Below are 27,035 nucleotides of genomic sequence, written 5' to 3'. Positions count from 1 at the left end.
CCCCAGACCTATTCCTCTTCTCATTCCCTTCAAAAAAGGGGAGGCTTCCCAGCTCCCAGGGGTATCAACCAACCATGGCATATGAAGTCGAGTGAGACTAGGCACATTCACTCACATTAAGGCTGAACAAGGCACCCTAATAGGAGGAAAACAGTCCCAAAAGCAGTCAAAGAGTCAGAGACAGCGCCTGCTGTTAGATGTCCTACAAGTACACCAAGCTACACAACCACAACATCTCTGCAGAGGACCTAGGTCAGACCCATACATGCTCCCTGGTTGTTGGTTCAGTCTCTATGATGCCCATGAGCCCTGGTTAGTTGATTCTGCGGGCCATTTTCTTGTGGTACCCTTGACCCCCTGTCTCATATAATCCTTCCTCCCCCTCCTCCACAGGATTCCTCAGCTCCTCTTAATGTTTGGCTGTGGGTCTCTCCATCTGCTCCCATCGGTTGCTGGGTGAAGCCTCTCTGATGGCAATTACGCTAGAGACCAGATTTTTTTGAATACCTACTATGCACCAGAGCCCATACAAATAGCATTTTTTCATATGATGTATCTTCTTCAGCTCTCATTATAATTGTTATTATCATAAATGAAGAAACATCTGTTCTAGAGAGTCAGTGGCAGAGCTAGGGTTTGAACCCACAACTAATTAGTGCAAAACCTCTGTCTTCCTATGACACCAATTCATTCAATTCCTTTTCCAGCGGGATTCATTTAAACCCTACAAACTTCCCACTTCAATATAATAAATGAGCCTGAATTGTGTCTAAAGAATTAAAAAGTTAGTATAGCAACTACCCAATTGTTTACTTGATAGTGACAGTGATAATGATGATGACCAAACTTGTCTCTACATAAGAGGAGTTTCAGGGACTAGGAGGAGCCGAATAATTTGGAATTCTGTACATATTTTAAACTATCTGGATCACTGTTTAGTATCAAATAACTTTTTCTTGGAACTGCAAGCTTCAAAACACTCCTAAATTTTCTCTTTCCTTATAAAGTGTGGCAGTATGGTGCAGTGGTTATACTGGCCACAACCAGATGCCCCATCTCTTGTCACATGCTTACTAGCCATGTGGCCTCTGGAATGTTGTAACCTACTAACATGCCTCTGTTTTCTCACCTGAAAATATAGATGATAGGAGATAATGAGGTAGTTTTAACTGCCCATGAGGGCTTTAGAACACCATGGAGCATCTCATCAACATATGGAATAGATGGTACTAGTAAATATTGTGTTTATCTTAAGATTTTTTTTTATAGATTTGATAGCAGTCCTGAGCTAATCACACTAAAATCAAGGTTAATACTCCTTTGATAATTATGAGGTTGTTGTATGTGTTACAGGACCATACAGAGGAAAGAATCTTCAACCCTCAAGAAATTGTAGATTATCTGCAAAGAATGCAAAAGACCTTGGGTTCTATCCCTAGCACCACACATGTGCACAAATTCATGTGCGCGCACACACACACACACACACACACGCGCATACATATATACACATACACACAAAAATAAAAAGAGATAAATCCTCTTAATGCAAGTATTAACTATTTTATTGACATATTTACAAAATATTACAAAGTAAAATACCATTCCAATTCACCATATTACACAGGGACTACAGACAGGCAAGACAAAGTCCATGGAAAACATTTACTTCTGTCTTTGGTATTAGAAATCTACACAGATTGTGGCATTCAAAATCTCCAATACAAAGTACTAAATGTAGACACAGTTGCCATTGGTAATGTCATGAAAAGAGGCTCTTCTGTCCTCTGCTATGAAACTCTGAGGCCAATGAAATGCAACAGGAAGACCACATACCACTTGTGAGGCATGGAGTCTATTGACTGAAATAAACCATACATGCTACAATACTGTCCACAGGAGCCTTTCAGTCTGTGGGAAGCTGTACTCTCCAGAGCGACACTTGCTGACAGTGACAGACAAAATATCCCCGAGACACAGATAAGACTTTCTGGGTAGGAATCCATTCCAAGAGTAGACCTTGCCAGCACAAGTTGACTGTACATATGTTTTATAAAATACATTTTCATGACCATTTACACATATACAAAAGCTTAATTGTTCTAAAACACAATCACAGTTTACATAATCTGAGGTAAAGATCTTGAGTCTATTTAAATGAGAAGTCCTAGCCACCAGGGGTCTCTTGGAGGGAGATGTGTCCATTGAACAAGTTCTGGCACTCATGCGAGCTGGGAGAGGACAGGCTGTCACAGCCCTTTCATGTCAGAGGTGACCGAAAAATCTGGTACGAGAAGCTTCTAGATCATGTCTATGATAAAAAAAAAAATACTTCTATTTTTTCCTCCAAGCAGGAACACTTTCTGAATCTTGTCAGAACACAGCTACTGCTATGAAAGAGATAGTCCACCATGGAAGGACCAAGTTAGCATCTTAATTTGACTGCCTCAAATAGGGACTCCATGCATCTCAAGAGAAAGCTACTTAGACCCCTTACAGAACACAGTGAAGGCTTTGTGAAAGAAACACACGGCAGAATGGATCTCACTACCGATTAAGACATAGCTAAAATGGCTTCAGAAGGGAAAAAAGAGGCGCCAGGAGAACACTGGTATCTTTCCTTCTCTCTTGAAACAATGGACTTTCCTTCCCAAATCCTCAATAAAGCTCTTTTGTGCACTATTAAAAAAATAAAAAAAAGAATGGAAATCAGAAAATATGCCCTGGATCTTTCCAAGGGGAAGGAAAAGGTTCGTGTTAACAGTATTGCTGCTATACAAGGATGTCCTGTGGATTACAACCCTTGATATGTCTCTGTAAATACCTCCACCTCACTGGGATTCCTGGCAACTAAGCAGGACCTGCCTAGCCAAGCTTCCTTTGTCGAGCATGACATTTCCAAAACACCCTATGAAATCATGAAAGTTGTGAGGCTTTAATACAAAGACACTTCCTTTCATGTGCTTTTCTTTTTCTTCTTTATAAAGAAGTGTGGAAATACAATCAGGACATCAAATAAATAATTAAAACCCCCCTCTGTAATTTATCACTTACGATGCAAACCTGAGCATGAGCTGCTTTCATTTGATCGCAAGTAACATCTGGGGATAAAAGTGTTTGCCAGGCAATGAGTCACCTGTTGAACAATTTAAGACAAGAAATGCTGGATCTTTCCAGCAAGCTGGATCATTCCCAGATGGCAGAACTCTACTTTTTCTTCATGCTGGGAAAAAGCAAAATTAAACTTCTGTTTCTTTGTATCATCAAAAGCTGTAAGAACAAAGTAAATATGCATGAAACGTTTCCTAATGGCTAACATCCATGGTGCCTGACCCAATGAAGTAGGACAACCCTGACCTGATGTATTTGCAGGGCTCTTTGGGGAAGAAAAGCTTTTGGTTTTGCCCCAGTCCCTGACAATGACAGACTGGCAGGCTGTTTCTTGCACTGCTCTAGGCAAGCCATTAATCTGTCAGGACCAGCATCTTTAGAAATCCCAGCATTAAGACTAAGGAGAAAAAAAAAAAGAAGGGAGGTATTAAACAGCCAGAAATGCTGCTTTCTAAATACTTCAGTTAACTCATAACACAGTGCAGGCTTCTCTTTATCCCTTCTTGGAGATTTTGGTGCAGTTGGGACCTTACTCATCTTCTTCCACGTATGTGGATGGAAACCAGCCCACCTGTGAAAGAAAAACAACCAACATATCAACACCTCTGCTGCTTCAAAGGATTCTACAGACAGCATTTCCCTCATTTTCCTAACACTCTAATGAAGCTGGGTTTTTATGCCCACTGTAGTGAGGATGAATGGCTTATCGGCTAGAATAGGCCTCATAGAGACAGCGATAGCAACTGAGGAAGAAAATAAACTTCAGCAGAGTTCTAATCCACTAGAACACAAACTCATACACAAATGAGGGCAACATGGGGCCCAACACGGTGATCCCCACCTCTGTTGTAGGACAAGATGTATTACAGAGGTCCTCTACCCCATTTGTTCCAAGTAGGAGCAGGAGCTTTTAGAAATGCTTGGCGCTCCATATAAACTGCATGCTTTGGCACTTAGCTTCTGAAGAAAATCGGAAATGCTCCTCAAGTCTTCCCACTTGTCAGGCCCAACTCATTTTAAACAAAAATGCATGGCCCAGCCTCTGGCAGCCAGGCTCCTGAGAGGAGAAGTTCTACCACAGGAGAGCTGCCAGTGACTGTTCAGCCTCTACACTCATGAAGACACTTTCACAGGGACAACTCACCCTGCCGTTGACTTCTCCTCTCCACCAGCCATTTGCACTCAGCTTTGTGTAAATCTTCACCATGTCCCCTTTCAATAAGGAGAGTTCCCGCATGTCTCTTGCACAGAAGTCATACCGAGCGATGGCAATGCCCAGTACTTTGGGACTTAGCACTGTAGAGAAACAAGGCAGAGTCTGAGTCAGTGTGCAGTTGGTTGCAGCCAGCCATCAGAACCTCATCAGACCATTGCTACTGGTGCTATCAAATGCAGAGCTGTGACTTCATTACAGATTAGTGATAATGACAGTGGAGCTTGAAAACAGCACGGTTACTGTTTCAATCCAATCAGATGTGAGCAAGTTCACTCCAGACAGTTAAATAACCACTGTTCTGCTTTTGGTGCTCTTAATAAAAGCTTTTGTAAAACTAAAGTCCACCTGGCTAATAACTTAAATGACTTTGTGAATAAATTTGAGATAACTTTAACATAAATTTACAACTGAGGGCACTGTACTCTGATTCTCACCAGAACCTCTGAAGTGAAGCTTCTGTGGTTTTTACCCAGTAACTTCTTTGGCTAAACTTGGATCAACTGAATTCTGGGCATTGATGAAAGTCTGTCCAATTAACATCATCATTTCTAAGTAAGCTGTACCCCCACCCAAGCCAAGCTTTTTATGTTTAAACCATCCAGGAATGAACTCAATTATTGTTTCATATACAATTTTCATATATGTGAAGATGTGAAACAGCTTTCATTGAAAGAACACAGAATCCTCTTTTCATGGAAACACTGACTTGCAGTCTATGTTTACTGCAATGCCTAATCAAAATCCAGGCATAAAAGTACTGTCTTCTTCTCCTATGGTTAGTTTTCTTTCTTTCTTTCTTTCTTTCTTTCTTTCTTTCTTTCTTTCTTTCTTTCTTTCTTTCTTTCTTTCTTTCTTTCTTTCTTTCTCTTTCTTCCTTCCTTCCTTCCTTCCTTCCTTCCTCTCCCTCTCCCTCCCTCTCCCTCCCCCCCTCTCCCTCCTTCCCTCCCTCCCTCCCTTTCTCCCTCCCTTTCTTTCTTCCTTCCTTTCTTTTTTTAATATCCTAGGTGGCAGGAGAGGAGTCAGCCCAGTCTGAAAGGGAAACTCCATTCAGGCTAAATGTGATTTTTGGTCTCCAGTGCTTCATACTAGGCTTTTAGTAACATTTCCACCTGTTGCTCTGTGGGGGTCATAAAGTGTTTTCAATTATATGTGCAGTGATTCTGCGAATCACTCACCAGAGATTGGTGGAACTTTATAAATCTTAAATGGTAAAGGAACTTAAGTGTAAGAAAAAGAAACAAATGGAAACACCATCCATCTGTATTATAACAGTTCCCAGTGCTCAGGTAGCTCATAATGACCCATGTTACCCTGGAAAAGTCCATCCACTTGGCAGCAGGGACCTCAGGCCTATCATTCATGGCTTTATAATGACAGCCTTTTTTTAAGTCTCTAGGTGTCCATCATAAGATAAACGAAAGGCAATACTGTAGATTTCAGAACTGTAAAGGGAGTAAAAATAGGTCATTTTATTTTACCATTCAGGACACAAACCACTTTAATGGTTTCCTTACTGAAAATGGTCCCATTGCCAAGGCACTGTTCTTAAAGTCAGTGCACATAAAAACACCCCTGTGATGGAGAAACCCAATTGTAGACTTAACTGTGTGACCTCGCACAGGCCTCTCAACCCCTCTAGGCCACATTTTTCTCATCTATAAAATGAAAGGTTTGTACTAGCTGACTTCTAAGGTCTATTTCAGAATTCTATGTTCTGTTGGGACTTACAGGTTAATTTTTAAAAAACCCACAAGAAAACGTACTTTATCTAGCCTCAGTGCCATATAAATAGTCATTTAACTCTCCAGGTAACAAGAGAAATTCAGATCACAATGCCTGGACACCAGGTGAAGAGCCGTAGAAATGGTGGACAAGAGCCATCGTTTTAAGAAATGCATACTGAATCTTATGCTTCTATTTGGAGGGGAAGTTGAGAGTTTGGGGCCCTTTTTATATTTTCTTCATGGAAATGAGCAAACACTGATTTTTCTCCACTATGATTTCCAGTCCTCAGAAAAGATGGATGTTTTTTCAGAGTTTCAGATGTTTTTTCATCTCCTTTTAAATTTCCATTCCCTGACCCATTTCCAACCTCTCTGAATGGAGACATGATGCAATATAAGATGACATATTGAAAGTTATGGCTAACACACACACACACACACACACACACACACACACACACACACGGAATGTCATGGCAAACAATGACTCTATGGTGGGGAAGAGTGAAGTACACGTTGACAATGGAACTCTAGGAATTGTGCGTGAGATGTCTTTACATGGGAAGCCATACACAGAAGCCCAAACATTGCATTTGCACACAGAAGTGAGCTATGGAGACATATAAAAGCAGAAAGCAGTACCTGACCAGAAAGGAGTGGAGGAAGGGGGAACAAAGCTGTAGTCTGGAGGAGTTACAAAAGAAAAGCCACAGAACAGAGGAGGGGCTTAGAGAGGGAAAGAAAAAGAAGCAAAAGAGCATTTAAGAGTTGGCACAAAAACCTCTCAATACAATGACTTTGTTGTTTGTAATCACAAGAAAATTGTCACATCCAAGTTGCAATACCAAGCTGTGCTTCTTACCCACTGTTCTCCTGTCACCATTTCTGAATGAGAAACATGCCAGACTTTTACATTTTGATTGACAGTAGTTCTGCAATTCAGAGCTGTCTATCATTTTATAGGCAAACAGCAAACCCACTCCATGTTGCCACCCGAGCCCCATCCCTCCAAAGATGGCTTGGTTCACATTTGTTACAACAACAGGAAGGAAATTTATTGATATAAATATGGTCCTAATCAAAAACAATATGAATAAGTAAGAGCTTAAAAAAACAGTACAGATAAGAGCCTATAGGGCTGTGTCAATGACACATAAAGACACCATGGAAAATCCAAGACATTTGTTAAGTTAAATTCGGACAATTTCTTAAGACTCTGCCTTCCCCCAGTCAAGCATGCATATCACAGCTTATTTTCAATAGAGAAAATACAATTAGAAATGAAAGGCACCCTGAATCTTTTCCTGGAAAATCAAGTTGGAGAGGAATACAACAAAGATACTGGAAATTGTGCACTTGTTTTTTTTTTTTTTGTTGTTGTTGTTGTTCACTATATGGCATCGATAAGAAGAGTTGATTGTATTCATTGTCAAGTGGTCCTGAAGTGTTACTGTTGCACAATAAATTAAGTATATCAACAGTTTAAGTCATTACAGTAAACAAGAGGAAGACACTGATGCTCTCTTTCTTGTGCATCTGAGAAAAATCTGGATTCACATATGGCTTTATGGTCCTTATTCTTTTTTTTTTTTTTTTTTTTTTTTTTTGGTTTTTCGAGACAGGTTTCTCTGTGAAGCTTTGCGCCTTTCCTGGAACTCACTTGGTAGTCCAGGCTGGCCTCGAACTCACAGAGATCCGCCTGGCTCTGCCTCCCGAGTGCTGGGATTAAAGGCATGAGCCACCACCACCCCGCTTATGGTCCTTATTCTTAACCTCAGCTGCACAGCTCTTTTCAATGAGCACTGTGGCTCACACACCTCTAATATTTAACTTGCTGACTCCATGGTTCCATGAGAACAGGCAAGGAAGACCTGGGTTATAATCTTTATCCATATATTTATTTTCCCTTTCATCCATCTAGTAGACAGTTGAATTCAACCATGTTCAGCCAGCAGGAAGAGTTCATTTCCCCATCTCCCTTACATTTTGGTAAAACTAAACAGTCCTGACCAAAGCTATTAAAAGCAAAAACATCATGAAGGAACTCTTGGGATCTTTCCATCTAGAGTATTCTATCTTGCTTTCTGACATGTGAAATTTGCCATGTTAGTCCATAAAAAGGGAAAATATTACCTTGAGGAAGATAGAGAATGAACTCAAAGGAAGCTGAATTATTAAGATTTTATGGAGCACAGGTAACCTGTCCTTTTGGCTAGCTCTGAGCTATTTCTACATTTTTATAGGACAGAGAAATAAACTGATTTTCCTGATTAAGCCAATAGTTTTAGATTTTTTGTTACTTGTATCTAGACCTAACCTAAAACATTATCATCAAAGATGTAATAAAACTGGACTGAGCAAACTGGGATGAGACAGTATTTCTTTCCATATACCTCTCTTTAGGGAGTTGCCTAATGCTACAAGCCAGTACTGTTATCTGAAAGTGGGCTCTCTAGGATCCCAACAGCTGCAGTGACCTACTAAATATATTATCAGACTCCAGACAAGCAAACTGGCTGAGGGAATTGTGAGGAGTTCAGTTGTTCTTGAAATCATTGACTGTGAAGCCCTCATATGCACAGGGACCGATGTCTGACTCTCTTGTGTCATGAATGGTCTCACATTTTTTTTCTATTCCATCTGCTTGTTCAGTTAAAAAAAACATACACTGCTACATGCCATCACAGTTAATTTTATAATATGATAAGTTAAATTACCACTATGAAATATAAATGACAATTCTTTCTCCTTCCCTCCCTCCCTCCCTCCCTGCCTCCCCCATTGTGTGTGTGTGTGTGTGTGTGTGTGTGTGTGTGCGCATGTGATGTGATGTATGAGTGTGCATGTATACAGAAAACAGAGTTTTGTCCTGCTATCTATCACTCTTCACCTTACTCCCCCGAGATAGGGTCTCTCACTAAACCTGGGATCATGGTGCAGTCAATTAGCAAAGTCCATCAGTCCTTGTGTCTCTGTCTCTAACAGTATCAGGTTTGCAGACTTATGTGTGGCTGGCCACACAGTCTTTTAGGTCAGTGCTAGGGATCTGAACTCAGGTCCTTGTGCTTGCATACCAAGTGCTCTGACCCACTGAGCCATCTCCCCAGCCCCTTGTTTTTACCCTCTGGAGGTCATGATGTACCCTCTGCCAGAGAGAAGAGAGGATGACATTTCTAAGAAAGTAATCAGCCCATAACTAACCTCACTAAGGACAAACATGTAATATCAAGATTGCTAGACTCCGATCCCTTGTCTGTGAGAACTTAGATTAGAAGCCATGTTCTACACGTTGCACTGATAGATAATGGGATTTTTTTTTTCCCTTGGACTGTTTTCTATTTGATTCCTTCTCTGGTCCAATTCCATTCATTAAAAAAAAAAGACTGCATTTCTCAAAAAAAAAATTCTAATGAAAGTAATATAAGCTAAGAGCTAAGAGTGAAATATAACAACAGATAACTTATCTCAAAAGGGAAGAAATGAGAAATCAATGACAATAGAATTAAGTGCCACTTAAATAACTTCAACACTAGGCAGACAAATTAAACAGATAACCAGTCTACAATCAGAAAATCTAAAATGTCTGAATATAGGTAATGCTTTACCAAGGAATGTGAGTCTATGTCAACAGGACTGTAGTGGGTTCCTGCTTTCTCTTATCTAACCTTAAGTACCTTAAAATTATTTGCATTACAATCAAGTAGCTAGAATTCAAAACTTCTTCAATTAGATCTAAAGTAGCATAATTCTAGGACACTGGAGGGACAGCACAGTGGCTCAGAGTACTCACTGCTCTTGCAGAGAACCCAAGTTTAGTTCCTGTCCGTCACATTGAATAGCTCACAACTACTTAGAGTGCCAGCTTCTAGGGGACTGACATTGTCTTCTGGCCTCCAGGGGTCCCACATCTATATGTAAATACCAGCAAACATATATACATACACATAATTAAAAATAAATGAAATAAAATGGTATATTCAGCCCTCCTGCCGGCTCTATGGTGCTCATTTACTGCCCTGATTAATATAACAGGTTCTTAGATAGACCTTGGCTCTCTTAGCTCCATCCTGTGATTTCAAACATTTTCAGTGGCATTACTCCGAAGACCAGCATAATCTCAGATTTCACCTGTCAAAAACTAAACTTACCATCTCCCCATTGTAACTCTGCTGGCTAGTTTTCTATAATTGTCACAACTAGAGTCAGTTTAGAGAAAGGAATCTCATGTAAGAAAATGCCTTTACCAGCCTGGCCTGTGGGCAAGACTGGGGTACATTTTCTTGGTTGGTGATTGATGTGAGAGGACCCAGCTCACTGTAGGTAGTGCCACCTAGGGTGATGTCCCTGAGTGATATAAATAAGCCAGGAGGAGCCAGTCAGTAAGCAGTGTCCCTCCATGGCCTCTGTACCAGTTCCTGCCTCCAGGCTCCTGCCGTGAGTTCCTGCCCTGCCCTTCCTCAGTGATGATAGACTGCAAACTGTAAGATGAAGTAAACTGTTTCTTCGCCAGGTTACCTTTTGGTCATGGTGTTTTATCATATCAGTAGAAAGCCTAATTAAGACAGAAATCTAAGAAACCTACCTTTTTTTTTTCTTTCCATGACTCCACTTTTGTGACAACCTTACAAAATCATACACTGTTAGGCTCCTCCTATCCAACCTCTACATTGAGCATCCTCTGCCTTTGTGATAGCAGCTTAATTATTCCTCCCATAGTTCTCAGCTCAGCTATCCCAATCCAGGTGCATATACCACAATAACTGCAAACAGCCTCCAACTTGCTTCTTGCTTTCAACTGTTTTCTTTTTTAAACATTGCCTCTCAGCTACTCATCCCAAATGTAGACTCTCTCATCAATTTGCTAAATTATGAAGTTCAAACTCTTGGGTGGAATCACATGACAATTTATTAGATTGGTTTCTCCCCCTTTTCTAACCAAACCTTTTAGAAAGTTCACGTACGCATTCTTTTTCCTGGACCAGCTTCCTATTTCCCTGTGGCTTTCAGCTACATTTCCAACTGAGAACTTTTGGTTTATTCTAGAATATTTCTCCTGACCCTGGGCTCCCTGGTTCAAAAGCCTACATCAGAGCCTTCCCAAGATCCATGATAACCAACCCAGGTTCTAGCTGTCCTTTCTTGTCCTCTCCTAGCCATCTGATGGGCATTCAGTCGTGTGACAGCACTTCTGGGTTCTGCTGTTTAACATCTGCATATGTAGCTCCACTTAGACACGAGTCCTGGAAGGCCAAGAGCAGTTCTGCATCTCATACAGGACAGGCCTCAGTGCTATACAACAGCTTCCACCCGACAGACAAGCATCTTAGCCCAGTATTTGATTATGTAATTCTGTATGTCTCTACTTCCTATTGTCTCAGCTCATATTTCACTCACTCATCTGCTCAGTAGGACTTCCAAGAAAAAAAAAAAAACTGGCAAAACATAAAGGAAAGAAAGTGAAATCTACTCAGGCTCTATTCTCTAGGCATTCTAAGGAAAGCAGTGGCATTCCTACAATAACCACTCTTCTGAGATGCTGAGCAGCTATTAAACACCAATGTCTCATGGCATGAACCATACTGTTTGCCTGAGGACTCTTTTTAAAGTAAAAGGTTAATCAGTTTCTTCTGCCACTGCATATATATTTCTCAGCCAAGCCTTTTAAGGGTTGATAGGGATGATTTCCACTTCTCTGTGCATTGTAGCATGATTTATGGTTGCCACTCTTTCTATATGTCAATTTTCTCTGCCTCTGGGTCCTTGATTCTTTTATGCTATAAAATCAGTATTTGAACGTCCTGGCACCTACTGAAGATAACATGCTAAGTTAGGAAAGTATGCATTCAACTCTAGACACAAGTAATGTCAGAGCTGGGCATCTGATAATATATTCTTTAGAGTGATTTAAGTTATAGACTATGTTACCTCCACACTAGAAAGATATACATCTGTCTCTACACATGCAAAGATGAAAAGTTTCTTCATTAAATTTATCCTATCAGACATTATTAGGACACCTTAGCACAGGAGTCACTGGCAGGTGCATGTCCTGGAACAGAATTAGGAAGAGCCTAGGAGAACTGACATCCAAATGGGAGTGTTGATGGCTGTCACCTCCTGGACTCTCCTTTCACTGCCTGTTTATCATCACAGGCAGCCTACCCACTCATACTTCTTTATTTTGGGAGCTCCTAGAGCAGTCTCTCTGCCACTCATGGCTGTGTACATGTACACAATATGAAATCAACAATGAGTTCCTTTTCAGTGGCATGGTCTTGGTTAGGTGCATGCTTCAATTAAGGCCTATTTACTTTCTTTCTTCAAACATTCCAACTTCACATCAGCACAAAGGACAACCTTCCTTGGTGAGACCTTGGAGGAGGGTTGTTTGACATATGCATAGCACCTAACTGTTACTGGGGTACCATTCATGGAACATTGTTATCAAATGAATGATTCAGTTTAGTGGCATAATGGCTGCAATTACAAAAGATGAAGAGCATAATAACACTACTTATCAACGTTTCAAAGATCAACAAATAAAATAAAGACTGAAGTGCTAGAATTCTCTAGCAGAAACCAAAGATATCTGTTAAATAAACTGGGAATGGAATACATGCGCATAGCCATAATAACTGAGTGGCTAGTCACTAGCAGATATCATATGGTTCTGAGTCTTGACTGGGAAGATAAAGGCACAGAACACAGAACTATTTTAATTTAAAGGAAAAAGAAACAGAAAAGAACAGGTTAACAGGAGAATTTTTTAAAAGTTCAATGACTTGATATCCAATCTATACTTTTACTATCAAGTTAACTAAGACCTGCTTTACAACATTGTAGTCCGCCTTGACCAAGCTACCAATGCTCATGTGCAAGTCAAAGTGTATTCAATTTATAGTAACATTGAAATTAGAAACAAAATTCAATCAACACTTTTCTTAAAGGGTTGTGTTATCAAGTCATGAACTAATTTTTTAACTAACACCTAATTATCCATTACCTATTTTACAGACCTTTTCCTTAAGTGTTTGTTAATTATTCTCTGGTACCTGAGACATCATCTAACACTTTCAGTTTTAACCAGCACATAGATTCACATTAATTTACATAACACAAAATTTTAGCAAGAATTGGGTCAGTGTATTCATCAAGACAATGATGTGTGCTTACTGCCCAGCAGTGGCCTAGAGGGTTTCCCAAAGCCTTGAATTCCTAAGTGAGAGGCTTTGATGAACTGTCCTGGAAGTTGGATTTTTTTTTTGTCAAGATTGTGTACAGATGGCCTAACAGCAGAAAACATGCTGAGAATTTAATGAATGCTTAATTTAAATTTGTTATCCTTACCCTGATTTTATTTTAGAACACAGACATTGTTTTGTGAACTTCCAGTAATATCCAATAACATATTACCAAATATCTATTTCTTTACCTATCTCAAAGAAAACAAACCCAAAACTTCTTGCTTAGTTGGTTATATATTTTATGTCTTATTGTTGGAAAAAAATAAGGATAATTCAGATGAATTCCATTTAATTGAATGCTGACATCTAAGCGAACAAATCTCTGAACACAAAATTTAAAGATACAACAAAGAAAAGTTATGCATGAGATTACTGTAAGAACTGAACAGTTGCATGTTATTCAATGCTCCATCATGCAAAGATATAGTCAATTAACCAGAAAAGAAGCACAAGGTCTTCCCAATCATTATGGAAAATAGGACAGTTGACACCACCTTGGGGATTCAGATTATTTATAGGCATATATTTTCTGGTGATATGGATTGGATTCTAAATCCATGTTCTCTAAAAAAGAATAACTGACTGATACTTCTTAAACTGTTAAGGTACAAGGTCTACACTAAGATACTTAAGAAGATAAAACAAACACTCAGAGCCGTTGACTTCAGAAGAGCTTACAAGTTATTGAAGAAACAGATTCATATGGAAATTATATACAAATATGAAAAGACTCCACTTCAGAGTGAGAGTCTATGACAGATGCTAGGCTTCATGGAAGCCAGAAAACAAAATAAAACCCTCCAATCTCTTAACCATCAGATTCAAAATCCTAACGTCATACTCAAGTCTTCTCTTAATGTTCCACTTCACATCTGCTATCTCGAGTTTGACTGGATCATCTTCAAAATCTGTCACCCAAGTGACTATATTTTGGTCCCAGTCAATGGCACCTTCTCCTGGAAGGTAAACCTCCTAATGTGTCTTCATCTTCCTTTGTTTCCCTAGACCATTCTTCCTGTGATCTCTTCATCACAGAAACCAGAACAATGCTGTTAAAACTTAAAGTCAGACGAGCTTTCTCTTTTGTTTAAATTCTTCCAAAGGCTTCCCATTTTCTTCCAAAGTCAAATTTAAAGCACTGTAGGACTTCACAGAGTCTAGCCTTCCGTACGTCTTGCACCTTGCTTCTAATAGTCTTCCTCTTGCTCTGCTGGCATTGCTTATGTCGTGCATGTTCTGCCTATGTACCATCTATTTCCTCTCTTACATTCCTGAGTGCCTTTATGCAAATGTGATCTTTACATCGGAACCTTCCCTGACATTCCATAAACCCATGAACACAAATCATGGCCCCATGTAATGAGAAAGAAAACAGAGTTTATTGTAGGAACAACATACAACTTAAAAACAACTGGCTGACACTGATCAAATTGTGAAGGTAATTTAGTAAGTAGAGAGAGTGTAATGCCTAACCTCCCATTGTTCTCAGTAACTCTTAAGTCAGCACAAATGATCTATACACTCAGTGACTAAAGTTTTAGGTTTTAGTTGCTCTACAAACAGATAGGGTGTCAGGATATTTATAGGAATTTATAATGCGGAGAATCTTCTGGTCATATGAATGGCCTTATTAGAAAGGAGAACTTTAGGGGTAGTAGTTGGTGTCAGCCTGGTCAAATGGTAGAATAAGAACTGCTAATCCATCTTTCTGTATCATGGCTAAAGGATCTCTAATTTTGCTCAATACCCAAGCAGCCCAGTTAAAACCCCAAACCATTCTCTAGCATGTTGAGCATCATTGCCTTGTTATGTTACTTTTCCAAAGCAATTCTCAATTTCTAAAACTATATAATTCTTTCCCAACCCATTGTTTGTCTTTCCTACCAGCATATAAACTCCACAAGGGCTGATGTTCATCTGTTCACTCACTGCTCTATATACCCAGCAATTTAGATAGTGCTTGCTCTGGAGCAGGGTCATGATGAGGACTGGATGAATGATCCATGGAGAGAGATATTGAACAGGATATAATAACTACAGAGAAGATAAAATAAGTTCTTAGGTTAATTCCAGTCTGCAGAACTATACTCTTTAAGGACATAAGGGGATAAAAGACAGGGGAAATTAATTGGAAAATAGTGGCATAGTTTTTGTTATTATTTTTTTGTTTGATTATTTTGTCCTTTGGTTTTATTTGTTTGTTTGTAAATTAGCTTACTATACAGCCCTAGCTAGCATGAAATTGGTCATACAGACCAGGCTGGCCTCAAATTTATGGTGGTAGCCCTCCTGCCTCGGCTTATTAAGTGCTGAGATTACATACACACAACACCATTTCCAGGGAAGAATGACTTCTGCACTGGGGAAAATTAGTAAACAAGTCAAATTATACCAAAATGTATTGTGCAAAGTACTGATAAATTGGAGTGTATTCCTAGAACAGCAGCTAGGATGGTTAAATATTTGATAGTCACTCATGTGATAAGGGGTAAAATAAATATTTAAAGAAGGGTAGGAGAAGGATATACAGTAGGGAAAGGAAAACACCATACCTGATAAAAAGGTTACGGTATTTATATTAAATAAAGAGATGACTTCACAGTATGTTCTGAGGTTAGTATAGTACAGTGGGAAAATATATATATTATGTACTTGTTATAGTTGAAAAATAGCTATAATAGCCATACTGAGCCATATTTATGGTTAATGTCTGAAAAAAAATTTGTTCAAGATAGAAGGTGAATGATTTGTGTGATAGCTCAAGCAAAGACGGATGACCACCTTCTAAGAATGCAATAAAATGCATTTGCTCAAAAAGTTCCCTGCAGAGCTGGCAAGTTTGAGGTGCCTAGATCCTGGAAGAACTCTGCAGCATTCAGACTTATTGTTAAGGCATTAGGCTGTAATTGTGTAACACCCAAAAGGTATATATACTACAGGGTTAGCTGTAAACAGATAAATGCTGAATGTGGGAAAAATGAATGAAGGAAAAAGAGGGACAAATGAAAACTCGGGCTGATGGTCTACTCACATTCTAAATGCTGACAGGACCAAAGAGAGTTGCATGGATAATTTTTGTTGTCATATGTGAACTTAGAACTCAGTAGCTAAGTACTGTATCCGTGGAATAGATCAAGCCAGATAAAAGCTCTCAGCATTGACTTGGAAAGCTACAACCCTGATGGAATTTTTTAGAAAGAAAAATTATTTTCTCAATTTAGATAAGTGTGCATATTTTCTAGGCAAGACCTACTAGACAAATAAATCCTTGAATCAGGGCTATCACACAAGTGCAATCTAGTCACTATGGGATGATTACATGTATTAGCTACACTGAGGTCAATTTTTAATTTAGAAATAAAACTTCTAAGATTGGACATTGCTAAGATAAGAACTGCTAAGAATGTAAGTACTGCTTTTTGAGCCATGAAATATTAAAAAGATAGCTTTGGATGAGGTTATCTAAATTTGTTGAATTTAAGTCTGTAAGCCATTTTCTTATGGGATCCCAGAAATGATTACTAATTTTTGGAGCCATTACCCTCAGAACAAAAATGTCTTAGAGTAGCCAGTGAAGCTCTTGAAATGCTTAAATAAAAAGAGGAGCCCAGCATGCCCTAATCATAATGATGCACAGTTTTGGTTGACTAGTTGCTTGAGAACTGAATCATCTGTGGATATCATAGACATGTGAAGGAGGAAAGTAAGAAAATGTCAGGAGAATGATCCAATTAACTTATCCCATAGTGTACACAGTGAGAGAGCTGAGCTGAAACCCAGGAAGTAGGGGACCAAAGTACCCAGGGAAAGTAAAAGGGCTTTACCAGTGTTTTAAATTTGCCAAATGAGGCTAACATAAAATTTCACACTGGGCATCAGCGTGGAACATATGGAAGTGGTGTCAGGAACAGCAGTAGTGATTGCAAGAGCCAAAGCATCCAACGCTGCCCACGTGCCAGACAGTCCTCCAAGTGCTTCACACCTACTGACTCTTGTAAGGAGCAGAGCATCAAATTTAAACACCAAGAGGCAGTGGTCTGTGGTGAGATGAACTAGGAAACTCTAAACAAACTCTTTCCTCTAAGGCAGTGGTTCAGTTCTCAACCTGTGGGTTGAGACTCCTTTGGGGGTCAAACATCAGATATCCTATAGATTAGATATTTACATTACAACTCATAACAGAAGCAAAATTACAGTTATGAAGTAGCAAGAAAATAATTTTATGGTTGGAGTCACCACAACATGAGGAACTGTCTCAAAAGGCTGCAGCATTAGGAAGGTTGAGAACCACTGTTGTAAGGAACTATGTAGGATGAATTTCTAATAGGTCTTTTAATAAAAACTTGGAACCAGAATATTGGGGTAAATGCTGAAAGAGCAGAGAGAAAAAGGAACAAGTCACAGCTACCGCCTCTTACTTCACCAACTCATTAGCCTAAAAAATCCTCAACCGATAGGCCTCTAGCCAACTGAGCTTCCTCAGCTGAAAAAGCCTCTAGCTGAAAGGGACGCTTCTGCTGAAAAGCCTTTAGTTCCTGTCTCCTCACGCCTTATAGAACTTTCTCTGCCAAGCCATCACTTCCTGGGATTAAAGGAGTGTGTGCTTCCCAGTACTGGGATTAGAGGTGTGTGCTACCACTGCCTGGCTCTGTTTTCTCTCCTAGACTGAGTCAATCTCATGTAGTCCAGGGTGGATTTAAACTCACAGAGGTCCAGAGGGATCTCTGCTTCCTGAGTGCTAGGATTAAAGGTGAGTGCCACTACTGCCTGGCCTCTATGTTTAATCTCATGGCTTGTTCTGTTCTCCGATCTTCAGGCCAATTTTATTCAGGTACACAATCTATCACCACAGGACTACACCAAGCTTGCATCATTCTGTGTAGACATGATTGACAGGGCAAAGCTTTCACAGTGTTTTTTGTTTGTTTTTGTTTTTGTTTTGCAGGGCTGGAGGTTTGTGGAATATGTCACTGGAGATTTTAACATAATGTATATAAAAGGGTATTGATAATGTCATGTTCTATTAATTGACAAATTTTGAAGATCAGATAGGATTCTCTGGTTCTCACATTCTACACTGAAGACTTCAGGCCCTGCTTCAAACAACCGACTCTGCAGAGATGCTTGAGAACATGCCTTGGTTCACAGTGCTTCCTCTCAAGAGAAGGGTGCATTTCATGGGGGCAAAGCTGTAACCCACTGAAAGTACTTCACTGATGTGAAGCCCATTTCTCCAAAAATGCCCACCTGCAGCACTTGGCCTGCCAGCACCAATGTTTCAAAGTCTCTTTATTACCCAGTGACACAACAAAAGTGGAAATCAGTTTGGTAAATTTTAGATAAATTTTAGGTAAATAGTTAAAATCAACACAGTGAGATTACCATGGGTCCAGCAGTCTCCCCCTCACTCATATAAAGATATTTCCAGCCTGATCCTGTGGAATATGACTTCACTTTAAAAAAAAATGAGAGGTCTTGGTAGATGTTATGGATCTCAAGTTAAAACCAACCATCTAGGGAGGGCCTTAAATTCAATGGCAACTGCCTTTCTAAGTGAAAAGACAAGGACATACAGAAGGGAGAGAGGAAGATGCCCAGACTCGAATGGCACATCTATACATCAAGGAATACCAAGTATTGCTCAGCCATCCAGAGCCCATAGACACATGGCTAATACTTAGACTTTAGCCACTGGGCCTCCAGAGCACACAGTAATTTCTGATGGTTGTTGTTGTTCTGTTGTTTTCCTTAAAGTCATTGTATGGTAATTTTTATTGCTGTCCTAGGAGACTAATATGAGGTTAAAACTAATATTAAGGTTATCAGAATAAAATTAGGTATCAAACACAAATGATGAGTGAAAAGATGACAAAAGATTGAGCATAAAATAAAGCAATCATAAAATGAGAGTGGATGAATATGGTCATGTTGAATTAGAACAGCAGAAAGCTCAACTATTTTAAGTGTATATTTAAGGAGCTTAAAAGAATATTATCCTTTACTGTGCTGCAATATAACTAATAAAATTGTCAGGCTTTCTCAGGAATAAGACAGCAATAATACACAATATTGAGATTAATAAACACAAGTGGCACAGTTTAGCACCTCCACAAAGCTACTGTGCTGTGGAACTGTTGGAGCACACCACCTCACATGATGCTTTAAGTTTATCCTAAATGACATTTTTCAAAAAATCTTGCTCCATACCCACAGGCTGGATATGCCCTTCCTACTAATGCCACATTAGCTTATGTTCTTTGGCTTCAGAAGGCTAATTGAATTCTATATTATCTTATTTGTCTTTTGTGTGTTCCCATTTCCCAGACTGTCTTATTTATTATTGTAGCTCCAGCATCTAGCACAAGGATTGGCACATGGTTAAGTGTTAAATACTTGTTGAGTATCGGAACAAATAAACAGATGTAATGAGATCACAGCAAGGCTTTACTTGAGAATCACTCAGTGTACAGGTGTTCTACACATCTCCAAATCGGTGATTAGGTTCCTCTGCATTTGGCGCTAGTGAAAAATAGATCTTGCTGCCTTCCTGTGATCCCTTTGGGCGTGGCCAGCAGATAGGGTTCTCTGCACATCGACCATTTTTAATTCTAAAATAATTCATTTAGGAAAGAGACTAGAACAGCACACACAAATCTCATATACTTCATTCACGGTACCCAAATACTAACATCTTCCCATGTTTGCTTTGCCAGTCTATGCTTGTTTTTGAGCCATTTGAATACAGACTGGAGACATAATACATTTTTACTGTCAAATTCTTCAGTATGTTCTCCCTACAAAGATATTCGCTGTTCTAGCCACAGCACAATTGTCAGAAGCAGAAAATTGTGCTGATATAATCCAGCTGGTTAATATATAGGATAAATGCAAACTCCACTAATTGACCTACTCGTGCCCTTTATAGCAACATAAATGATAGCACATACAAAATGTGCTGCCTACCTCATCAGAATTCTACCCATGCTCTGTAGGTATCCTATCTCTTTGTTTGTCTTTGATCTGAAATGCATCATCAGACTTTGCCCTTAATTACTTTGACATTTTTACAAACCCAGACTGATTCTTTGTTAATGCCTTTCAATTCCTGTTTGTCTGATGCTTCCACGTGGTCAGACTGAGATTATGCAACTGCAGAGTGGGGACCATCAAAGTGGTCCGGGTTAATAGCACATTTCTGGCGATATTAACTTGGATCACTTGGTTAAGATGTTGATGTTTTTCCTTTTATACTTGGTAAGTCATCATGAGAGAGACTTTTGCCTTATATAACTATGGTCACTCATTAAAAAAAATAATGCAACTATATTCTGGTACTGACCTAATTCTCCATAAATACGAATTGGCGAAATGTTTAAGGTTTGATTTGGGATCACAAACTAGGAAATCCCGTACTTCTGCTAGCATAATGATCCATCAGAATTGCACTCCACCACCTCCTCCCATGCATTCAAAGAAATAAAATTAGGGTGGGATTTCTCAAAGAACATGATACAGTTTCCAATCTCATTCTCCATTCTTTGGATGGGAAGGCTGAAGTTCAAACTGGATAACTTTCCTATCTATGGAGGGAAATCAGTTTACCATTACACTCTGAGTTCTCTCTCCTCTCTTCTCTCCCTCTCCTTTCTCTTTTTCTCCTCTTTTGGAAACATTCAAGCTATTAAAAGAACAACAACAACAAAAACAACCCACACTATCCTGACACCCTGGAAGACAGTCCAGAGATAGCACAAGATGGCTTTCTAACTTATAATGCTCCCTGCCTGATACTATGGGCTCATGTTTGATACCAATTAGTACCTTTCTACATATAATTTCTCATCTGCATACACTAATTCTGCCATAATCCTACCATACTTTACATACTTCAAAACCGAGCCAAGCCTTTCTTTTCCAAGGTGACTACACAAGTTCCAGCCACTGCTATCACTAGCCAGCCAGTTCTACTAGGAAGAAGTAGAGCTCGCTGCTCGCCTCTATGGAGAACACAAGAAGGTACTGGGTTTTACCTTACTGGCTCTGCATCTTACATTGTTTTTTGAAAATAATAAAGAAGCAAGATCTCGGTCTAAATCTGTATCTTTTTAAAAATATTTATTTATTTAAGCATATAAGTGCTCTATTTGCATGTATGCTGGCATGACAGAAGAGAGCACCAGATCTCATTACAGATGGTTGTGGGCCACCATGTGGGTGCTGAGAATTGAACTCAGGACCTCTGGAGGAGCAGGCAGTGCTCTTAACTGTGAAGGCATCTCTCCAACCCTAAATCTGTACCTTAAGGCAATGCTGCTTGGTGAAAGTTATGTTTAGATATTCAGCAGCATGACCAAGGCTATAAAGCAGGGATGAAGACTAAAAGTGCCCGCAAGCAACCGTTGTGTACAGAATATGCAGCACAAGTTAAGAAAAAAAAATACATGTGTTGTTTTCATTAAGGACTAATCCTAAATCAAGGCTTAATAAAAAGTTAGCAAGAAAAACTTATGAAGCATCAAAGCATAATGCAGGCTTCTATGAGAACTACAAATATAAGCTTATACAACCCTTTGAAATCTAGTGTGTGCTGTGTACGGAGAGTTAGCAACACTGTTTGGGAGCCTTGTAGGAGGAAGCTACTCACTGGAGGTGGGCTTGGATTTCTATAGTCTGGCTCCACTTCTTGTCAACTCTCTGATTCCTCTCAAGGTGAGGGTAGGTGAGTGTCCCAGCATCCCTCTAGTAACTTTGGAACACACACTGCCAGTCCTAGCCTCTGTGGTGTACTGTATCCCCTCAAACTGCAAGCCAAAACAAACTTTTCTTAAGTTGCTTCTTGACATTATTTGGTCATAGAAACAAGGAAAGTATGGATATAGTGGATTCGTGACCTTCCTCATTCTGGTAATGTCGTCTTTGTTTCCCACTCCTCCACAGGGCTCTGCAGAACCAAGTAAACTATTCAAGTACTATTCCACATGCAGATGACCTCTTCTGCAATTTGGTTATGCCCATCCACTGGAAAGGCAGATAAGGAAAAGAAAAAGGGTTTAAATTTATGTTTATCTAAAAGAAGGAATCATATAAAAAGAGGTCAGAAGTCATAACTTAGATAGACTTCTAAGAAGTTTGTAGGAAAACCACCTTTTAGGCTAAACGTTCATTTTGAATGAGTAAAAAGTATGGCCTGTGTGAGAATCTCAGATAATCGGGCAATCTTGAGCTACAAATAGATAAAGTTGATAAACTAGGTGAAACTGCAAAGGTATTTAAACATTCAAGACAAAGTGCCTTCTTACTAGTTTCAGTTCATGGGTTTGGACATATGTCAATGACCATTATGAGAAAAACCATGAAGCTTTACAAAATTTAACAAAAAACCACCTCTCAGCTGATGTGACAAATGACTTCCATACCATTCTGAAGTACTTGGAATTTTCCTGATGTTGAAAACCTGAGCTCCCTTTAGTGTAAGTTTTTAGGGGAAAAATAAACTTCAAGTGATACTACACTGGTGCGAATCCTTTTTAGAACTACCTCTTCATCTTAACAGTAGTAAAATTGTTTTCATTTCTCCCCCAAAGTAGTTTTTATTGTTTTCGGTTTGTTGTTGTTGTTGTTAAGATTTCTTAACAAGGGAGTAAAAACGTGTTTTCTTTACATTTTCATTACAGTGTTCTCTTCTTAGGTTGCGTCTATGTCCGGGAAGGTTACTTCACATGAAATGGTGAGGCAGAGCAAGTTTGTGACTTGAATTCATTGAAAGAGTGATGCAGCTGTATGTCTGTGTGTTTGTGTGTGGTCATCCTTTATCATTATTTATAGTGCAGTACACATTCTTCAAGAAAGTGACCAATGTATAGCTTAAAAACTACTGACAAAATGTGTTAATCCTTTCAAATTTTGGATTGAAACAGGAGCATTAGCAGAGTTAGGATTCCAGGCACACTGGAAGAGATCTGTTAGATACTATTCTTCAAATAGCATTACAGCCACACATGTTATGTATAAATTAAAGAGAGCATGGCTAATATAAAATCCAGTGAAAAGTATAAAATTTTACACATTAACATATCACTTACATTGTGATGGCTATTTTAACACGGATATAATTTTTAATTTGGCACAAAACCCGATAACTCGACACATTGACGAACCTCTCGGTCCTTATAACTTTGCTTAGCTCCAGAAAAAAAAAGGTGTCTGTTCATTGCATTAGCATATTAATTGACTATATTTCAAAGTTCAGAACGAGGATGTTTAATGTTATTTTGCTTCCATGCCCTTAAGTGACCAAAAATTGAAAGAAAAAAAGTGTATTCTCAATTACAATACTCACAGCTGTTGCCTGCTCTATTACCCCTCTGTCCGGCTGAATGTTCTGGCTCCTTGTATGGAAACTGTAGCGTCGTATCTAAGGTCCTGAACCCTTCTTTAAGAGAATGGTGCTTGTAGTACTCCACAAGTTCCTTTAAGAGAGCCAATTAAAGAGAGGTTTTGATACTTTTATTCTCATATAAACTCCTTAATCCATAATTATATAGAATACAAGGATGATCATTTTTAACATTTAACATTTCCAAATCTATGAAAGTATAAAGGAGAGCTCTGCCTGCTATCTGAATGGATCTGTCTCCCACCCAGGCAACTATCCAGTTTACTGGAGACATTTATCCACGATGGTTACCCTATATTGTTCTTCAGGCATGCAAAGTATCATGTTTATCTTCAGTCAGATGTGGTACTGAAAAGAAGCCATGCTAAACCTCAATCTCAGAGTAGCAATTATTGTTGTTATTAGTGAGAGACGTGTCTTTCTGAAGAACAATGAAAAGAACAGCTGTTTGCCTGACTAGATAGCAATTTCTACTTCCCCCCCATTTTCTTTCAACTTATCAGAAAAACAAACTTAATACTACATGTACTTTTCCACAGCTAAGAGAAATGTTGATAAGCACTGGACACTGTTCAGTATCATGCCTGGGTTACGCTGATGAGGGGTCAATGTGTGTCTCAGCTTTCAGTGTCTCCCAGTATTGACAGAAGGCAACAGGGGCTTCTTTCTAATTGTTGTATAGAAATAATGTGTCTTAAACAGCTCAAGGCCTAATACAAACTTCTACCATATTTCAATCTAAATCTTCAGAAAAATCTCGGCTTCAGATTCTACACAAATCTGAATCACTCTACTATGAACTGAAATAATAACAATTTCATAATGAAAATACTATCAGTAGCTGAATGTGGCAGATATAAAGTAGCTGATAAATAGTTAAAATGAAAATAAAAATGAATTACTTTAAATAAATTATCCAATGCTTCTGTTATAGCACCCTAAAAAAGGACTGGAGAAGCAATTCATTATTTGAAAAAAAATACACTGTCAATTGATCCAACACATCTAGTCCATGGTTAAGTTCAAATTTCCTAAAAGAAATCAATCAGGCCAGTACCCACTCAAAACTTAAAAAAAAAAATGAATCATCAATGATTTATTCTCGTCTGTCTAAGTAAGATGTGCTGTGCACTGCATTGTGCTGGGAGTGCCAGGGGTCAGAAAATGCTGAAGACAAGATTCCCTAAAAGGGAAAGTGAAGGGTTATAAGACTTCAAACACACACACACACACACACACACACACACACACACACACACACACACACACACATACTTCCTTCAATGTGTTCAACTGGGAAACGAGGAGACTTCAAGATGGAGGTGGCTTGCTTTAAATCAGAGACCAGGTAAAAACCCCAATAGTTAGCAATGAGAAAGGGATCACTTCAGATGGGGAGATCTGGGGCTGAGAACAGACATAAAGGTGGCAAAGTGAAAATCGCTGTCACGGATTGGGGACATGGGTCAGCAAATACAAGCACTTGTTACAGAAGCATGAAGGTGAAGACCTGATTTCAAATGGCAGCCATCCATGTAGAAAGCAGGTCATTGTCACACTTGTGCCTGTAAATCCAGAACCATGGGGTTGAGGAGACAGGAGGAACATTGGGACTCACTGCTGGCAACCTAGCTCCAGGGTCTGTTAGTGAATAGGGTGGAGAGAAAGGGACTACAACATCTGCTATCTTCCTCTTGTGTATGTGCACCTGTGCATAGAGCACAGACATTTTAACACACACATGCACACACATGTGTGCATGCACGCACACGCGCGTGCACACACACACCACAGTTACAGTAACAAATTAGAAGCAGTGATACATCTAAAACACTGGATAAAGCAGATGAAGATTCTTTTTTCTCACTTCCCATGCCTGGAAAATGAGAGCCATAAAACATTTCACACAGGTCACAGATCATGCCTGGTACATATGAGTAATCATCACAACTACCATTATTCCATGTAACAAGCCCTTATGTGTCTTCTTGCATCTTAACCTAAGAACCTCATGAGATGAGCTTCAAACCATGGATGCAAGAAACTTGGTAAAGTTAACCAACTTGTGTGCAGTCCATATGTTAAGTTTCAAACCAGTGACAAATGGCTGAGGTGCCCATTAACATATCAAAGTGGACACTGGTCACCTGGTTCTCCCTACATCCTTCAGCTTTGCTACCTGTTACAGGACCCTCCTGGCCTACTACACCCTGCCCCCTATCCTAAACCTCTTCAGACCAGGGGCTAGGCTGCCCTTTCTTATATAATCCAGCCATTTTGGTTACTTGCCCATTTTTGGTCTACCCTTCACCCTCCTGGCCTCTTGGTCTGGCTCTCCATCTCCACTCTCCCTCTTCCTCACATAGCTCAGGCCTGTGTCCACTCTGGACTCTCCCAGATGTTTCTGCCTCTAGCTATGCTCTCCCTTTTATCTACAATAAACTTTACCTCCCACCATACCTAGGAGCAGTCGTGTCCTTTTCTTTTTTATTTATTATCTTCATTTACTACATTACTTACATCTGTCCAGAGTGAGTCCTTTTAGTCACATCAAGTTATTAATAAATAGCAAATGTAAATACAGAAAAGGGAAGCAGATGAAAGTCATATTTGCTATGACATACCAGCAATTCTGTTTTCTTTGTATACATTAATTCTATAACTTAAAAGTGTGTCTATGTGAGTGTACGTATGTATGTTTGTATGTATGTATGTGTGTACGTATGTATGTGTGTATGTATGTGTGTATATATGTATGTATTTATGTATGTATGTATGTGCATACATATGTATGTATGTTTGTATGTATGTATGTGTGTACCTGTGTATGTATGTGTGTACATATGTATTATGTATGTATGTGCATATGTATGTACGTATGTATGTATTCTCCTTTGTATCCAGAGAATGGGAGTGCTTGATGAAACAAAGGGATGTAGAATTTGACTAACCATTAAAAACAAAGGGTAAAAGAAACAAAACACCAAATAGAATGTTGGATCTTGGAAATGGCTACCAATATGAGAATATGGCATTTGCGTTATACTGATTTTTGACATGGTTTGGCAAGCATAGTTCAGAAGTTAAAATGTCCTTAGTGAAATATAATCAGTCTCTTTTAGATAATGAAATAAAACACTTAAGGAAAACTATGTGTTTGCATATGGCGTCACTGATAACAGTGATACCAAGGAGCTGTTCCTCTAGTCTTTACATTTCAATTAAGATGTGCTGTTTGCTTGACAATATAAATACAAATCTGAAATGAATCATGTAGTTCAACAGCTTTGAACTTCAATTTAACTTTATGAGAGAGAATATAAATTTTATAAATTTTGTTATAA

General features: G+C 39.1%; 1 protein-coding gene across 2 annotated transcripts in view; it reads right to left on the bottom strand.

Moving 5' to 3' along the window:
- Positions 1–1,545: 1,545 nt before the first annotated feature.
- Vav3 (vav guanine nucleotide exchange factor 3) overlaps positions 1,546–27,035 on the bottom strand; it is a 336,756-nt gene continuing 311,266 nt past the window's right edge. The window contains exons 25-28 of one of the 2 annotated variants that reach the window (XM_015998110.3): positions 23,635–23,764; positions 6,694–6,777; positions 4,256–4,407; positions 1,546–3,682 (exon numbers count right to left, since the gene is read on the bottom strand). In XM_015998110.3, coding sequence (XP_015853596.1) covers positions 3,641–3,682; positions 4,256–4,407; positions 6,694–6,777; positions 23,635–23,764 — 408 coding nt within the window. In that variant the 3' untranslated portion in view covers positions 1,546–3,640. The remainder of the gene's footprint in view (positions 3,683–4,255; positions 4,408–6,693; positions 6,778–23,634; positions 23,765–27,035) is intronic. The other variant, XM_006979446.3, reaches the window with a different exon arrangement.

The sequence above is a fragment of the Peromyscus maniculatus genome, chromosome 6 (assembly GCF_049852395.1).
Source record: "Peromyscus maniculatus bairdii isolate BWxNUB_F1_BW_parent chromosome 6, HU_Pman_BW_mat_3.1, whole genome shotgun sequence".
NCBI lineage: Eukaryota > Metazoa > Chordata > Mammalia > Rodentia > Cricetidae > Peromyscus > Peromyscus maniculatus.
The sequence above is the reverse complement of the archived record's forward strand: the minus strand, read 5'-3'. Positions and strand labels throughout refer to the sequence as shown.